This window comes from Cavia porcellus, unplaced genomic scaffold (genome assembly GCF_034190915.1).
Source record: "Cavia porcellus strain 051 isolate PalLab524CR breed Dunkin Hartley unplaced genomic scaffold, mCavPor4.1 scaffold_9, whole genome shotgun sequence".
Classification (NCBI taxonomy): domain Eukaryota; kingdom Metazoa; phylum Chordata; class Mammalia; order Rodentia; family Caviidae; genus Cavia; species Cavia porcellus.
In genome coordinates, this window is record NW_026947492.1 from 56,040,220 (window position 1) to 56,057,728 (window position 17,509).

A 17,509-nucleotide genomic window follows, 5' to 3' on the forward strand; every position below is an offset into this window, starting at 1 on the left:
GTCCAGGATCAGGTCAGTTGGTTATTCCTTATCTCTGCTGCTCTGTGCCAGAAAGAAGCAAAATGTAGAGCTGTTTTGTAGTTGGTGGAGGACATCACCTTTTTGTAGGGGTGGAGCACGCTACATGTCTGTTGCAGGTCTGCTTGCTGGGATCACTGAAAGGTATCCTCTGTAGCCTGCTTACTTCTGTGTGGTGGGGCACACATATCTGGCATGGGCCTCCTTGCTCACATTTAGGGAAGGGTGCCAAATGTCTGGTGCAGGTCTACTTACTTGCACCAGGGTAAGGTTGCTATTCATCTGGCATGGGTCTAACACTTTGGAGGCTGAGGCAGAGAATTGCCAAGAGTTTGAGGCTAGCCAGGCCTATATAGTGAGTTCAAGATCAACCTCAACTACATAATGAGACTCTGTCTCTTTTTTTTTTTTTTTTTTTTTTGTCTTTTTTTCTTTTTTATCGGTACCGGAGATCGAACTCACGACCACAGGCTGGCAAGGCAGGTGCTTATGGTGCTGAGCTAAATCCCCAGCCCCGAGACTCTGTCTCAAAACAAAAAGCAAACAAACATTTCTGTCCTTCCCAAAGATAAACATGAGTTTGCCTGGTTTTGGCTTTGATATAGATAAATGATAGAATATATATTCTTTTGTTTGCCCTCATTTGGTCAAATTGTTTATAAGATTTATCCAAATATTTTCTTATAGAAATAGTTTGCATTGTACAACTGATAAACATTGATTTCAGTAATTGACTGTTATGAATAATGTTTTCTGATCATTCTTGTACATATATTGATACATGTGTTCATACTTTTTTTGTTTGTTTATTGAAACAGAATCTTCCTTTGTAGTGTAAGCTTTTTGTACTCACTATGTAGTTCAGAATGACCTCAAACTCAGGGTAATCCTGCCTCTGCCTCACAAGTGCTGAGATTAGAGGCATGTGCTACTATGCCCAGCATGTTCATACATTTCTGTTGGTTAAATATACATAGTGAATTTGCTAGATTTTACTTTTGTTTCTTGCTTAGTTGCACTGACTGATTCCTTCACTACTATGATGAATACAAGTAGTGATAGGGAGTTCTGTTATCTTGTCTTTATTCTCATGAAAAATTCCAGCATTTCAGAGTGAAATATGGTATTTACTCTCTGCAAATTTACATAATTAGGTTTTATTAGATTAAGTAAATTCCTTTGTAATCCTAGTTTGCTAAAAGCTTTTATTCACAATTGATATCATGGTTTAGCAAATGTGTTTTCTGCATTAATTTTTTGATATATAATTCATGGCTAGGGATTTAGCTCAGTGGTATAAGCACCTCCCTGGCAAGCACAAGGTTGTGAGTTCAACCCCCAGTACCAGAAAAATGATATATAATTCATATACCATATAATTCATCATTTACAGAATTGTACAGTCAGGGACTAGGAGTTCAGCTTAGTGGTAGAGTGTTTACCTAGAATACATGAGACCTTGAGTTTGAGCCCTAGCATAACCAAAAAAAAAAAAAAAAAAAACAAAAAAAACCAAAACTGTATGATCATTATAATTAATAGTACATTTTGATTATTCCAAAAGGAAATTATGTACTTTTTAGCAATCACTCTTCATTTCTATCTTCTCCCAGCCCCTAGAAACCTCTAGTCTAGTTTCTGTCCATGGATTTGCCTCTTTTGGACATTTTTTATAAATGGAACTATACAATATGTGGCCTTCTGGGACTGACTTCTTTCAACATAGCATGTTTCTAAGTTTATACATTTCGTGGGGTAAATCAGGATTTTGTTTCCTTTTATGGATGAATTTCACATTTTATCCACTCATCAATCTAGAACCATTTGGATTGTTTCCAGTTTTTGGCTGCTTTGAACATTTCTGTACAAGTTTTTATGTAGATGCCAGTTTGCATCAGATTCCTCTGAACTAATACTTCTCTCACCGTAAAATTTCTGCTGTCGTAGCTGTGGTCCCCAAAAGATGAAGTTTATGGGTATGGAACCATTAGCAGGATCCTGAGCTTGCTTTATTTTCTTCACTTTAATTTGTCCGTAATCTCAGACTCAGAATACACACCTAGATTATCGAATTTGTTTGTTTTTCTGGGCAGGTAGAGAGCTGAAAGATCATGCTGTTTCCTTCTTGTGGCCTTTGCTTATTTTGCTTCTTTCTGGAATGCTCTTCTCCATCTCTGCTTGGCTAGCTCCTGTTCATCTTTCCTGACTTTTTTCAGATACTATCTTCTTTATAAAGGCAATTTATTTTTTCCTTTATCTATATTTTGAGCATGGATCATTCTTCCCACTAATAGATTTCTTTAAATTCTCTAACCACGGTCTTCAGCTATAAAATGGAGGCCATTCCTGCTGTCCAGCATCTAGGTGTGTTACGGGAAACCAGAATGAGATAGGGACTGTGAAGGGCTGTGCACATGTAAGGGAAGTGGTTATTTCTTCCAGTAGCTTTAGGACTGCATGGCTTCTGCTTCAGTGCGTCGTACATTCCTGCCTCAGGAACCCTGTGTTCTACTGCTGGTCCCCAGCCTAAATTGGTGAGTACTCAGCCTAAATTGCACAGCACCCAGCTGTAGCTATCATCTGTATTTTCCTTTTCCCCCTTCTTGCCTCTTTTCCCACTTCAGCCAGGCCCTTCCTGTTTACAGGTCTGGTTTATGTTAAACTGTTATTTCAGTCAGCAGTTGTTTCCATTTAAATCAGTCACGAGGGATGAGGGTATAATAAAGAGTACAAGGCTTAATCAAATCAGTCAGAAAGGACGAGGATATAATAAAGAATAATATGCTCTGTGACTCAGGACAAGTCAGTTGACCTCCCAAGGCCTCTTTTTTCAGGGAGTGGAATTAAATAGTTTCTAAGGTCATTTGCTAATATTTTTTAGAATGTTCTAGAACTAAGTAAGCTCTGTACTGGATTCTGTTTGAGAATATTCACAATAATAACAATTTAGTTAGAATAATAATTTAATTAGGCTATGCCTCCATGAAGAACTAATACAAGCTTAAAATGTAGTAATGTTCCTTTTTAAAATTTTTTCTCTTCTCTATTTCTCTTGCAGCAAATAAAAAGAAGGAGAAGGAGAGGCCAGAAATTTCTCTTCCTTCAGATTTTGAGCACACAATTCATGTTGGTTTTGATGCTGTCACGGGAGAGTTTACGGTAAGTTCTGTGTCACAGAAACACCTTTGGTCTTTTAGAGTTGTGGGCTTTAGATTCAGTCATTTCTCATCTTCCTAATGTTTCATCTGAGCCCTTATTGGAATACTTTCCTAATCTCCAAAATTGTACCCAGGGAAGCTTTTTAATCTCTATTCCTTAAATAAACTTCTGTTAAAGGGCTCCATGATAGCAGATTGTGTATGGGGCACTGATGATACAGGAACAAGTCAGACATGTTCCCTGCTCTAAAGGAATGATAGTCTAGTGAAGTAACACACATCTTAAGAAATGACTAATCTAATAAGAAAGGTACTATAAATGAGGCTTGTGCAAACTCTGAGAGAATAAATAGGAATGACAAGCTTACCTTTGGCTGCTAGCAGGTATCAGAATTACATCCAGTTACAGGTTCCCTTGTAACTGTGTCTTCCTGAATATGCTGCATGTCTTTCTTATAGGGGATGCCAGAGCAATGGGCCCGCTTGCTTCAGACATCAAATATCACTAAGTCAGAGCAGAAGAAAAACCCACAGGCTGTTCTGGATGTTTTAGAATTTTATAACTCAAAGAAGACTTCAAACAGCCAGAAGTACATGAGCTTTACAGGTATGAGAATTATGTCCAGGAAAGGCAAGGCAAGAGAAGGCTTTAATCTGCATATTGGCTGGAAGGAAAGAAGAAAGTAGAGTGCAGGGGACACTCGCACTAAGATGGAATTTTGGGGTTTGACAACCAAGGTAATAGGTCTTTATATTAAATATGTCTTTATTCTGAAACTGTACATGTGTATATATATATTTCAGAGATAGTTTGTGTTATATAGAAAGAAGAAGGTCTAGATTCTGACATTTGTTAGCTTCAAACAGTTACTTTTTATTTTGAGCCTCAAAATGGGATAATGTTTTCTATTTCAAGGGGTTATAGTAAGAATAAATAAGCTCACTGATGTGAAAGCTTTTATGGGTTGTGAAACAGCGTCATGCATGTATAGTTATTGTTACCATTATTGTCAGTGTCATTACTATTTAGTATATCTTTTAAATCAGCAAGCTCAGTTAATTCAAGAAACTGATTTTAATCAAATGAGATCAAGCTAGTAATATAAGTATTTTTAGATGTACTCTATGTATATGTTTTTCAGAGTGTTTCGTTGTTGATGATTTGTTTGCTTTTTGTGGCACTAGGGATTAAATCTAGGGCCTTTGCACATTGAGCTATGTCCCCAGCCTTTTTTTATTTTTTATTTTGAGTCAAGATCTCACTAAAGTACCCAGCTGGGCTCAAATTTGCATTTTTTCCTACATCATTGTCTCGGTGCTGGGATTATAGGTGTGTGCCACTATGTCCAGCTGCAGAGTGTTTTTAATAAAAGAATTGAAATTAGAATCCAGGTCTCTTAATTCTTAGGCCTGTGTCTTGTTAGTTTACTATTTGCCTCTAGTAATTTTAATTTGGAATGCCTTCTTCCACAGTAGAGGAATTATTTTTCCTTGTGATAACTTATGAGAGCTCTGTATTTCTGGAAACTTTGTCTTTTATGTAGTGTTTTAGAACATTAGAACAAGAAGTGCTTAGTATATACCCGCTGCCCTTTGTTTTGCAAACATGAAAGCCAAAGAAGACAGGGCATGTGGCACATACCTGTAATCCCTGCTGCTAAAGCAGGAGAATCACTGTGAGTTTAAGGCCAGCCTGAGCTACATAGTGAGACATTGTCTCCAAACAAATAAACAAACAAAAAGCCAAAGATCTTTGTCATATGGTTTAGTTGTAGGTTAGTCTCTTACTTCCTGATCTCAGTGCTCTTTGCTCCTGCTGTCTCTTTCAAAGGATGATACTGTTGGGAAAGGGAGAATCGCGGTGAACTAGCTGATTTTTGAAGGATGTTTTCCCCAGCCAGTATCTGGCTTGTATCAAAGGGCACAGATGGTGGGGATGACAGACTGCAGCTTCACTCATGCTGCCATGGTAGTGCCCAGGAGAGGGCCATGCATCTTCCCAGCAGTGTGTCCTTCCTCTTGTCTGCCCTGCTGGCTCTGTTTTACTTCTACCATTGAGGGACTGGACTGTTCCAAGGAGTAAGTGAAGTGAGAGAAAGTTTTCTGCTAGTTAAGAAATTATGTTTAAGGAGTTTATTGTGGAGATACTGTTTTGTTTTGTTTTGTTTTGTTTTTAAACTTCAGCAGTGAATTCTTTGGAAGAATATGTTTTCTGTATGCATGCATATTCGATGTGTGCAAGTGGCATGTTACGTATATGGAGACAGCGTTCTAGGTTTGCATTTGTTTAAAATTATAGTCACCTTTATTCATGAATGAATATGCATATGCATATACATATGTTCTTCTGTGCAGGCATGGATGAATGATTAGTGCATATATATAGATGAGCGTATGTTTACTTTTGTGTGTATATATTTAATATGTACAGGATTTTTAATTTCCTAGAAGTAAAAGATAAGGGCCAATCCTAAGCAGAATTTTATATTGGCAACAGTGTTTCTTTTTTTGATTTTTTTTTTTTTTGACACAGGGTCTTTCTATGTAGCCAGGCTGGCCTTAATCTCACTATGTGGCGAGGCTGGCCTTGAACTCACTATGTAGCCTGGGATGGCCTTGAACTTGGGGCAATCCTGCCTCAGCTTCTTGAGTGCTGGGGTATAGGCATGTGCCACCACACCAGCTGGCATAGTTTAAAATCATCTCTCTCCTTTCTGTTTTTCTTCTTCATATACTGTTAGTGATGGTAGCTAATTCAATTTGTATATACTCACACATGAATTACCTTCTGTGATTCTTGAATTCTTGGGGGATTGGCCAGGCAAGGACTATTATACTGATTTTAAATTCAAGTTAATTAGGTATAGAGCAATTAAATGACTTCTACAAGGTGACTCAGCTGATATGTGATGGGAGTATGTTTTAAGCCCGCTGCTATGTATAACCCAGGCACAACTTTCATGCAATTTTTTGGTCAAGTTCTTTATTTTTCAATATTTGATTTTTTGTGCCAGTTAGTAGCTAGTGTGTGAGGGGAAAAAGTAGACCGTTAACTGGACTTCAGCCCTATTTTGTTACGGATTTGTGTAACCTTAAGCCCTTTTTGAATCTGTTTCCTTGTTGTAAAATGAAGAGGTTGAAAAAGTAATTTCGATTCTGTCAACTGTGCTTTGGAATTTGATTTGGTTATATAGAAATTTATATCATTAAATGGAGCAGTGCTCACTTGATTTTAAATATGATATAAGAGAAATGTTTGTAATCAGAATACTCTATCCTCAAAGATACTAGCAATATGTAAGATTCAGGGTAGTGCAAGGAAGACGTAGTGTTACATGCTGCCTGCTCTGATACTTGGATAAGAAAAACAGACTATGTTTAAATTATATCCTGAATTGATATATACAGGGCACAGCTGACTGTTCAGGATCTGTTTTAAGAACATATTGCTGAAGCTTGTTTTGTGAATTTTTTTGTTTGCTGTAGAGCCAGCACTTTCTTAAATAATGAAATTGGGCTCTGACGTTGTCTGGGCTTGGTCCTTGTTGGCAAGTATGTTAAATTTATCGGAGTATTTTTTATTCCTTAATGTCATTGGTGATGAAACTGGCAAATCCATTTTTGTAGGACCCTTAGGTACTAAAGAACAAAATCAGACACAATTTTTTTTTTTTAGGTACCAGGAATTTTTTTAGGTACCAGGAATTGAACTCACAACTTCTGTGTTTGCCAAGCAGGCACTTAATCCACTAAGCTAAACCCCCAGTCTCATGATACCTATTTTTAAAATTTATGTTCTTATGTAGATCTGCTTCATACTGCATTAAATCCAAGATATCATTGTAAGATGTACTATTTTTAAAAATATACCATTCAGGGAAAAAAACTGCTTCTCAAATCATAAAATGCTTTAATTATAGGAACTATGTCTAATTTTTTTTTTCTATGTGAAAAACTGTGTCTCAGAATCAATGAAATACAATTGACACATTGAGAGCATTTGGTCCTATTCTTAAATAACAAGCCCCTGCCTTTAATAAGATGTCACATGATTAATATCTTTTCCTAAGCCTTCATCTTCTGTCCCTATGGTCACTATACATGGACATAAAAAGATCCTTTCTTTGTCTTTTTTTTTTTGTACCAGGGATCAAACTCATGACTGCATACTTGCAAGGCAGGCGCTTATGCCGCTGAGCTAATCCCTGGCTTTTTTTTTGAAGCACTGGGATTGACCACAAGGCTATGTCCACAATCCTGCCTTCCTTTTTTGAGACAAGGTCTTTCTATGTCACTAATTGTTGCATCAGTGGATTTAGATTTGTGATCTTCCTGCCTTAGCCTCCTTGTGTGCTGGGATTATAGGAATATACCTATGCTTCTTTTATAAAGATCTTTTCTTTAAGAAAGCTGAAGCTGCAGGTTGGTCATGATTTTGCATGGATGGCTTAGGACTGTGCCATGTATTCTTGACTTTTAGAATACAGGAAATTTCCTTGAGTATTGAAAATTGAAACATGATGATACATCTGATGATGTGGATACGATTCCAGCACAGTATTTAGATTTAGATCATAATTTAGGTTTTGAATCCTGTATTTAATATATATGTATCCTGGGAAAATTACTTAATTTTTCTGAACTATAAAATCTATAAAAGTGAATATAAGCTGGACATGGCATTGTGTGTCTATAATCTCAACCAATCCAGAAGTTGAAAAGCAGAAGGATTGTAAGTTTGAGACCAGCCTGGGCAATTTTTTTTTTTTTTTTTTTTGTCTTTTTCGTTTTTACCGGTACCAGGGATCGAACTCACGACTGCCTGCTTGCAAGGCAGGCACTTATGCCGCTGAGCTAAATCCCCAGCCCCCAGCCTGGGCAATTTAAGGAGATCCTATCTCAAAGGACTGTGGATGTAGTTCGGTGGTAGAGTACTAGCATGTACGAGACCTTGGGTTCAATCCCTAACACAAAAGGTTAAAAAAAAAACCCCAAAAACTGTGTATAACCCTAATACTCATAGCTATAGTGAGGATGAGAGGAGTTGATGATATGTATAATGGGCTTAACATATGTGGCCCTTAGTACCAGTTATACTATTATCATAGTCTAACCCTGGGAGTTGTTTGACCAGATAGACTTCTTAGCTTTCAAGAAGGGATTAACTCAAACCAGGCATAGTGGCATTTGCCAGGAGGGTGAGGCAAGAGAATCACTGCAAGTTTGAGGCCAGCCTGGGCTATGCAGTGAGTTCAAGCTTAGCCTGAACTGTATAGCAAGACCCTGTTGCAAAAACAAAAAGCCAAAACAAAACAAAGTATTAGCTCCAATTGTTTACTAAATTCTTTGTCTTTCTTCCTTTGCAGATAAATCAGCAGAGGATTATAATTCTTCTAACACTCTGGTAAGTCTTTATTTACTGTATTCTGAAATGAGCAGGAGTGGAAGTAAGGATCAGGATAGTGTGGTACAGACAGAGCCTGGACTGGGAGGCACTCATTTTGTTTACTCTTCAGTGCTTGCCCTCAGGGTCCCATCTATCTCATAAAGGAATTAGATTAATGAACATATGTATCCTCTCCAAATGTTCTAGGTAGTCTAACTTTGGGACTAGAAGACATGTTTCTCTGCTTTTCATTTGTAGCTTTGAATATTTGGAATGTCAGTTTGCCTTTATGAATTTCAGATTCTTCCTCAATAAAGTGAGGATGATGTACTTTGTCTTATCTAGACATGTCTTCAGACACCTGAATTTAGAAGAGAATTCCCTCTCTTTCATAAATTGAGTCTACAAGACCAGCTGTTGTAGGGAGCAGAGCAGATTCTAGTCATTAAAGGTCATTCATTATGCCTTCTCACATTGTTGTGCTGCCCTGTAACTTCAACAGATGTTATAGTCATCAATTGACTACTTAATAAAACTAGATGACCTCAGAGATCCCTCTGTCTCTCTTAACTTATAACTTCTCTTTCCAGGGCAATTAAGAGTATAAAATGAGATTTTGAAATATTTGAAAGAGTTACAAATAGCAAAATATAATACATATAAGAAAATACTCCTGTTCTTTACATCTGATATCGTCTCTTAATGAGAGGGTGGTTGTGCCGTGTTGATTTTTACTAAACATTTTCAAAAGCTCCTACTGCATTCCAGCACCTGTATGGAAACACAAAGGTGATCAGACATTGTCCTGATGCCTAAGGACCTTCAAGGTTTATGGAGGACACAAAGGCAAAAATAAGTAGCTATAATTCAGCTTGCTAAACTTCATGAATGCAAGACTATGTGCAACCTGTTAATTTGCTGTGTCTTTGGCATCTGACAAGTTTAGGCATTCGTTAATCTATTAAATGAAAGATTGGATGTGTCAGAGAGCTTATTGATGAAAAGTCCATACTGAATGAGTGAGTTATCTGGGACAAGAATTAAGGAGAGATGAGAGTATTCCAGGCAGAAAGAGAATTGCATGTACATGGGCAATGAGGTTCACAAAGTATGCTTTACAGGGAATTGCAAGGAGTTTGAAATGACTGGAATGTAAACTGTGAAGAGCATATGTAGAGGAGAGTAATAAGGAGTGATAAGCAAGCCGAGTCATGTAGAAGTTTGATTTTTCAAGGAAATGAAAAGCCTAAATAATTTTTTTTGGTACTGAAAATTGAACTCAGGACCTTGCACTTCCTAGGCAGGTACTGTGCTGCTGAGCTATGTCCCTGGCTCCCTAAATAATTTTAAACAGGATAGTAGTAATATCTAAGGCAGTACTGAATCACAATTAAAAAACTAGTTTGTACCATTCTGCCAGTGCTGGGGATTGATTTACCCTGAGTCATTTATACTCTTAGCAATTACAAGAACTAGTTCACACGGTTAGTACTTTGTAGCACATTGGGTCCTTTTTGTTTGTTTGTTTATTAACTATCTCTTCTAATCTCAGTAGCTTAATCAGGTAGGCTCATTACCCTTGTTTTATAGATGATAAAGCTGAAACAGAAAAGGATTAATGTCAGTGGGCATCTGATCCTGATCTGCATTTTTGTTGTCTTCCTTCAAATAGAAGGGATGTGATTAAAAGAGGGGGTAAAATTTTACAATTATTAGATCTTTGAACAGTAAGTTATTGAAGAAAAGACCTAAACGAAGTTGAGTTGTGCCTTGTGGTTCAAACGAAGTTGAGTTGTACCTCATGGTGGACTGGGGGTTTGGCTCACTGGCACAAGTGCCTGCCTGGGAAGAATGAGGTCATGAGTTTGAGCCCCAGTACCGAATATGTCATGGTTTTTTAGGAAGAGTGACAAGTATCATTTATTGAGGGCATATTCTGCCAGTGTTAATAACTGTATTAGCATAATAGTCCTCACAATTATCTTCTTAAGGAATATTATCATCCCCATTTCACAAATAGAAAAACAAACTTCCCTAAAGACTTAAAGCCATATTAAAACTAGAGTCTTCTGAGTTGTTTTTTCCCCACTGTGGCAGGGAACAGAGACACATGTCAAGAGGTCTTATAAAGGTGACTGTAGTAAAGTCACAGCTATGTTGTTTGTTAGTGCAAAGGAAGAGCCCTGGGGCTCATGCCATATGGCAAAGAAGATGACACCTGCTTGGTAAAAACCTGTACTGATTTAATATCTATAATTAAAACTATCCAGACTGTCAAGGACATTTTTCTCCCTTAATTCAGATTATTGGTCCCTGTAGCTCACTGCTCTATATTTTACTGCTTTTATCTGGAGAGTATGATTTTTACTGTGGTTGCCTGTAATTGTTTTCCATATTGGTTTCACAGAGATCATTCTACTTGATTTGTGAAATAACCAAAGAGGAGTGTTATTTTCCTAAATTATGAAATTGTGACTCAGAAAGATTAATTGAGTTGCTTCCTGTTCTTGAGTTAGTACAAAAGAGTACAAAATTCCATTCTTCTGAACATTCATTTATTCACTCATACCATAAATATTTCCTTAGTACTTTTTTGTGCCAAATATAAGTACAAAAATGAATGTGTACTACCTCAGACCTTGAAGGAAAAAATTAGAAATAGCCTAGGGAGATGAGAGCTGGAAGAAAGGGGGATATGAATAATGTGCAATGGGTCATATTTGATGGAGTGATTTATTTTATGGTAATACAGGGAAGTTTGCATAGAGTTACTGGGTCCTAAACATTTGTGTATTTAACAAACATGAGTTGGTTGGTGTGTGTGCATGAGTGTGGATTGAATCGAAAGCCTTCACAGTGAGATATCTACCCAGCACTTTTTAAAAGTTTTAAATTTTGAGATGGGGTCTTGCTAAGTTGGCCAGGTTTGGCTCGAAGTTGTGATCCTCCTGCCTGAGGTTTCTGGAGTACTGAGATTGCAGGCATATACCACCATACCCGCCACAAACATGATCTTTAAAGTCTCTTCTAGATTTAAACTTTTGTAATCTGGGTTTGAGTTCTCACCCTGTGATTCCGTGGTATTTTAGTTCTTAATTCTCATTTATAAAATGAATACCTATCATGTGATAGGTTCTTTGGATGGTGAGGAGTCAGAGTCTTTTGTTTTTGATTTCACAATTTAGTAGTGAATCAGAACATGTAAATAGGATTTCTTACATAGTATCAATTGAACATTGGTACTGAGAAAGGATAGTACTTTTCTGCCTGAGGGGCAGCATGGACAAAAGTAAGGTTGAGGATTTAGTATATCAGGTGAGAGAACTTGGACTTTGTGTGCTAAAGTTAAGAATTCATTTTAAATAAAACATTGATATAGGTGAATGTGCATTTGAGTCTAAATTAATGTCATATGATCCCTCCAGGAATTTGTTTAAGGTAATAAATCCATCTGTCTTATTAGCTCAAATTTCTTTCTTTCTTTCTTTCTTTTTTTTTGGTCTTTTTCATTTTATCGGTACCAGAGATCGAACTCACAACCACCTGCTTGCAAGGCAGGTGCTTATTCCACTGAGGTAAATCCCCAGCCCCAAATTTCTTAATTTCAGAAAGATATATTAAACTAAAACCAGTGCTCCAAAACAGAAATCAGTTATTGTGAGGAATTCATGAAAGATCAAAAGTAGGTGAGGTTCTATTGATCGGAGTAGAAGCAATCATAGCTTAAGGGGAAGAGAAAACTTATAAGGTAAAAGTAGCTCTAGAGAAAAGGACTGTAGGGACTGTATCTAGTCTTTGGCCCCTTTCTCGTTGGGTCAACTCGGAACCACCATCAGTTAAGCAACTTTCCCCCACCATGCCCTTCTGCCATGGTGTCATGGTTTATGTCTGTGTCCCCCAGGCCTCATGAGTTTACATTGTTCATTTGTGATAGTTCATTGTATACTGCTTGGATTGATGGTGTTAGTGCTACACCCACTTAGGGGTGGAGGCAGGATGTGATGTAATGGCAGGAAGAAGGTGTGTCTTTCTCTTTGCCAGTTCCGGCTTGCCATGAATGGCGGCCCAGCCATGCCCACCTACCTTGGAGCCAACTGAGTGTGGACTGAAACCTCCAAAAAACTGTAAGAAATAAGCCTTTCCTTTCCCAACTTGGGCTTCAGGTATTTTGTCTCAGCGACGAGTACAAAGTAACTAAGACACATGGTGTGTCTTCTGGAACCTACCTTGAAACCACTTTAACCTTGAGGCAAAATAAACATTTCCTTCAAGTAGCAAATGTCAAATATTTTATCCTAGCAAAGGGAAACTTGATAAATACAATGCCTTCAAATGACATTGCTTTATTTTAGTTCTAATGAAACTTCAGGAAATAGATAACACATGTCAGTCCCTGGAACATTCAGTTATTTTTTCATTAGTACATGTTTGCAGTACATAATGTTTACTTTCTTTGTGTGGAGTTGGTACATGTACATAACACATCTTAACTCCTTTTTTCCTCTGTGTACTACTATTTTTATCTAGAGTTCATAGATAAATACTACTATGTATTATCTAGAGTTCATAATGAAAACAATGGTTTTACATATAAATTTTTAAAAATTTAATTTTTAAAATTATTCTACTGAAGTATAATTGATAATACCATGAAATTTCACTTGTCATAGCGTACAGTTTAATGATCTTAATAAATACGTTGAGTTGTGCAGCCTTCACTTCCTCCCCCCCCCCCCACATATATTTCTTTTGTGCCTTTTTAGTATGCAGACTCTCATGCTCAACCATAGGAAACCAGTGATCTACTTTCAGCCAATAAATTTGCCCTACCTAGACAGGTTATATAAGTAGTTATGTAAGTATATATAACATGACACAGTCTTGTGCATATCTTTTTTTGCTTAATATAGTGTTTTTGAGGTTGATCCATGTTGTAGCATGGACCATTTTTTTGGTATTTAAATACTATTCTCTTGTATGGATTTATTGCATTCTATCTCTTCATCAACTGATGAGCTCCTTGAGATATTTTTACTCTTTGGCTATTATGAATAATGCTGTTATGATCATACAAGTGCAAGTTTTTGTGTAGATAAATGCTTTTGATTTCTCTTGACCGGAAACCTCAGAAGTGGAATTGCTGGGTCACATATTAACTGTGAAGTTAATACCCACCTCTATCTTTTTAGAATATGAGCTGCCTAAGTGAGCACTATTTTTAACCTTTGGAAGAACTTTCAGACTGTTTTGTTTGTTTGTTTGTTTTTGTGGTACTGGTGATTGAACCTGTACCTCCATACTGAGCTACATATTCAGTATCTTTATTTTTTACAGAGTCTTTCTAAATTGCCCAGTTTAGACTTGAACTTGGGACCCTTCTGCACACCCTTTCCAAGTGCTGGAATTGTAGGTGTGTTTCACTGTGCCTCGCTTGCCAGACAAAGTGTGGACATCATTTTACATTCCTACCAGCAGTTAGGAGGGTTTCTAACTTGTCCATCCCTTCCTATACTTGTTATTTTCTGTCTTTTGATTATAGTCAGCTTGTGGATGTGAAATGGTACCTCATTGTGGTTTTATTTGCATTTTCTGGTAATAATGTTGAGCATCTTTTTGTGTACTGATTGGCCATTTGTATTACTTCTTTTGAAGGAATGTTTTTCTGTTGATCTCTACTTCTACTGTGTCAAATATATATATTGGGTGTGGCTTCAGTTCTTTTATATTTATTGAGATATGTTTATGGCCTAAGAGTCTACCTTGGATGATTATCTCTGTGTGGTTGAAAAGAATGTGTATTCTGCAGACAGCAGGTCGGATGATCTGCATATGTCAGTTAGGTCAGGTTGATTGACAGTGTTCAAGTCTTTTTTGTCCTTGCAAATTTTCATCCTTGCTCTGTTAATTATTTAGAGTGAAAAAATGAAGTTTCCAGCTATAACTGAAATCTATAATACAAATCTTTACTTTTACTTTAATTCTGTCATCTTTGCTTTATGTAAAACTGTTCTGCTTTATATATGAATATTTATGCTTATAATTGTTAGTTGATACTGTTATATCAATAGTAAAATTATGAAATATCTTTTATCTAATAATATTTCTCTTAAAGTCTTTCTAAATTAATGTGGTCACTACTGTTTTCATAGTATATATTTTTCATTTTTCCTCAACTTATTCATGTCTTTAAATCTATAATGCATTTCTTATAAATAGCACATACTTAGATCATGTTTATCATTTTGCATTCTGAAAATTTCTGCCCTTTTACTGGGTGTTTAGACCATTGATGGTTGTTGTAATAATTGTTTAGGTTGACCTTTGCCATCTGCTGGTTGTTTCAATACAGTTTTGATTATTTTTATTCCTCTACTATCTTCTTTGTATGAAGTACCTATGTTTATTATGTCATTTTTTAAAAGTATTTCTTAGTGATGGTTCTAGATATTGAAATATGTATTTTAATGTATTACAATCTACTTAAACTTTTATTGAAGTTCAGATTAATACAATATTAATATATATATACTGTCTCGTACAGCTTTATTCCCTGCCCTTTTTTTGTGCTGTAACTGTCATCTATTCATACATATTTAAGTGTATGTGAATATATGTTTAAACACATGTACAGTATGTAGAAGCCCAAGAATATAGTATTGTATTATTTTTTCTAAAAGTGATTAGCTTATTTTTAAGAGATCCATACAAGAAGTCCAAAACCTATATTTATAATCTTTTCATATTAATCCTTATATTTACCACTTTCTCTGCTCTTAATTTTTACTTGTGAATTTGAGTTACCTTTTATTGTTACAGTCTTTCAGTTTCAGTATTTCTTGTAAGTTGAGTCTGCTAGCAGTAAATTTTTCCTTTTTAAAAAATCTATGGAGTTTTGTTGGATATAGATTTCATTACTGGAAGTTTTCGAAAATTTTAGGTCTTGAATGTTATCCCAGAGCCTTCAAGCTTCCATTGTGTCTGATTGTATCTTTTTAGTGTGATAATTTTTAAAAGCATTGTCAGTCTTTCATATCTATGGGTTTCACATCTATGATTGCAGCCAACTGTAGATTGAGAATATTTGTGGGAAAAAGATTGCATTTGTACTAAAAAAGTGCAGTTTTTTCCTTGTCTTTGTTCCTAAAATAATGCAGCGTAGTGCCTATTTACATAGCATTTACAAGATATTAGTTGTTATAAACTTGGAGATCATTTAAATTAAAGTATATGGAGGGCAAGGGACTGTGGCACAAGAGTTATGCAACTTGCCCAAGGCCTTGCAACCAGCAAGTTTAGGTCATATGCAAAAACTGCTATAAAAGGAAGTTGAACATCCACAGGTTTTGATATTCGTAGCAGCTCTTAGAACTAATTCCCTGGAGATACTGAGGAACAACTGTATTTTGATCAGAACTCAGCTTTTAACACATTGATTGTCCTTGCCCATGATATTTTTTTCTTGCTCAAGATTTTCACTTTGGCTTTTAGTAGTCTAAACTATGTTCAGTGTGAATCAGTTTTATTTAATCTACTTTGAATTTATTAAGTTCTTGGATCTGTAGATTAATATTTTTCAGTAAGTTTGAAGGTTTTTTCACCCTGTTACTGCTTCAGATCCTGCTTCCTTTTTTTCTGTTCCTTGCGAGATTCCCATTTATATGTGCACTGTGTGTGTATGTTGTTCCAGAGTTCTTTGATGCTCTGTTAGTTTTCCCTCAGGCTTTTCATCCTTTCTGTTCTTAAAATTATAAAATTTTATAGGTTCATTTTCAAATGTACTTAGTTGTTCTTCTGCTATAGAGTCTGTTAAATTTCTCTAGTGAGGTTTTTCACTTATTATTTTTTCAGCTCCAACATTTTCATTTAATTATTTTAAAGTAATTTCTACTGAGAATCTATTTGATTAATTGTTATTCTTTATTTTTAACTCTTTTTTTTTCTTTCTTTTTTTTTATTGGTACCAAGAATCGAACTCACGACCGCCTGCTTGCAAGGCAGGTGCTTACGCTGCTGAACTAAATCCCCAGCCCCTATTTTTAACTCTTAAAATATGTGTTTTAGTTCTTCGACTGTATCTATAGATTATTTTTAATCTTTATTTTCTAAACAGAATATTTGGGGATAGGAGGTTCCTGTTTACTGCTGTTTCCCCTCTTACTGTGTTTCTTTACCTGCCTTATAATTTCTTTAAAATTCAGCATTGCAGATAATATACTATTAGCACCCTTGAACACTGAATTGTTCCTCCCTGCAGGTTGTTGGTTTTTTTTAAAGTTTTTTTTTTTTTTTTTATCGGTACCGGGGATTGAACTCATGACCGCCTGCTTGCAAGGCAGGTGCTTATGCCGCTGAGCTAAATCCCCAGCCCCCAGGTTGTTGGTTTGATATTAACTTACTAGAGATAAATCTGTGAAATATGTCTCTACTGGTATATGGATATTGATATCTCTGCTCAAAATTTTTTTAAAAAATTTCATTTAATGACCTGGCTTCCCAGGGCTTTACCTTACGTTTGCTTAACTTAATGGTCAGCCAGTGATTGGACAGAGATTGCGCTAAAAAAAAAAAAAAAAAAAAAAATGTAAGTGAATAAGGCTTCTGTGACAATTATTTGATTATGTCAATTTAAATAAGAAACACCTAACTAAATTGGATCTGCATAGTTCTGACTTGGCTGAGGGATTTATTGAAGACTGAAGACCCATCTTGGGTGTGAGTGACAGTAACCAATAGGCTTGCTGCCAGAGTGGAATAAAAGAGAAACACAGAAGGAAGGCTTGCTTCTTCAGAGGAGCTCTATTCTTCACCTTCACCTTAGATGTTGTCTCCTGGCTTCCAGTACAGACCCAGGCCTCCAGCACAGACTTTTGAGTCTTCTATCACAGACCCTTCAACCTCCTGATACTGGGCTTGCGCCAAACCTTCAACTAGATCCTTCAGATCTTTA

The 17,509-nt window shown here is 36.3% G+C and overlaps 1 protein-coding gene across 6 annotated transcripts in view; it reads left to right on the plus strand.

Moving 5' to 3' along the window:
- The window catches only part of Pak1 (p21 (RAC1) activated kinase 1), a 146,000-nt gene that overhangs the window by 87,822 nt on the left and 40,669 nt on the right, over window positions 1-17,509 (plus strand). For all 6 annotated transcript variants that reach the window (XM_063256427.1, XM_063256430.1, XM_003468537.5 and 3 more), the window contains 3 exons: window positions 3,077-3,177; window positions 3,636-3,783; window positions 8,543-8,580. In XM_063256427.1, coding sequence (XP_063112497.1) covers window positions 3,077-3,177; window positions 3,636-3,783; window positions 8,543-8,580 — 287 coding nt within the window. The remainder of the gene's footprint in view (window positions 1-3,076; window positions 3,178-3,635; window positions 3,784-8,542; window positions 8,581-17,509) is intronic.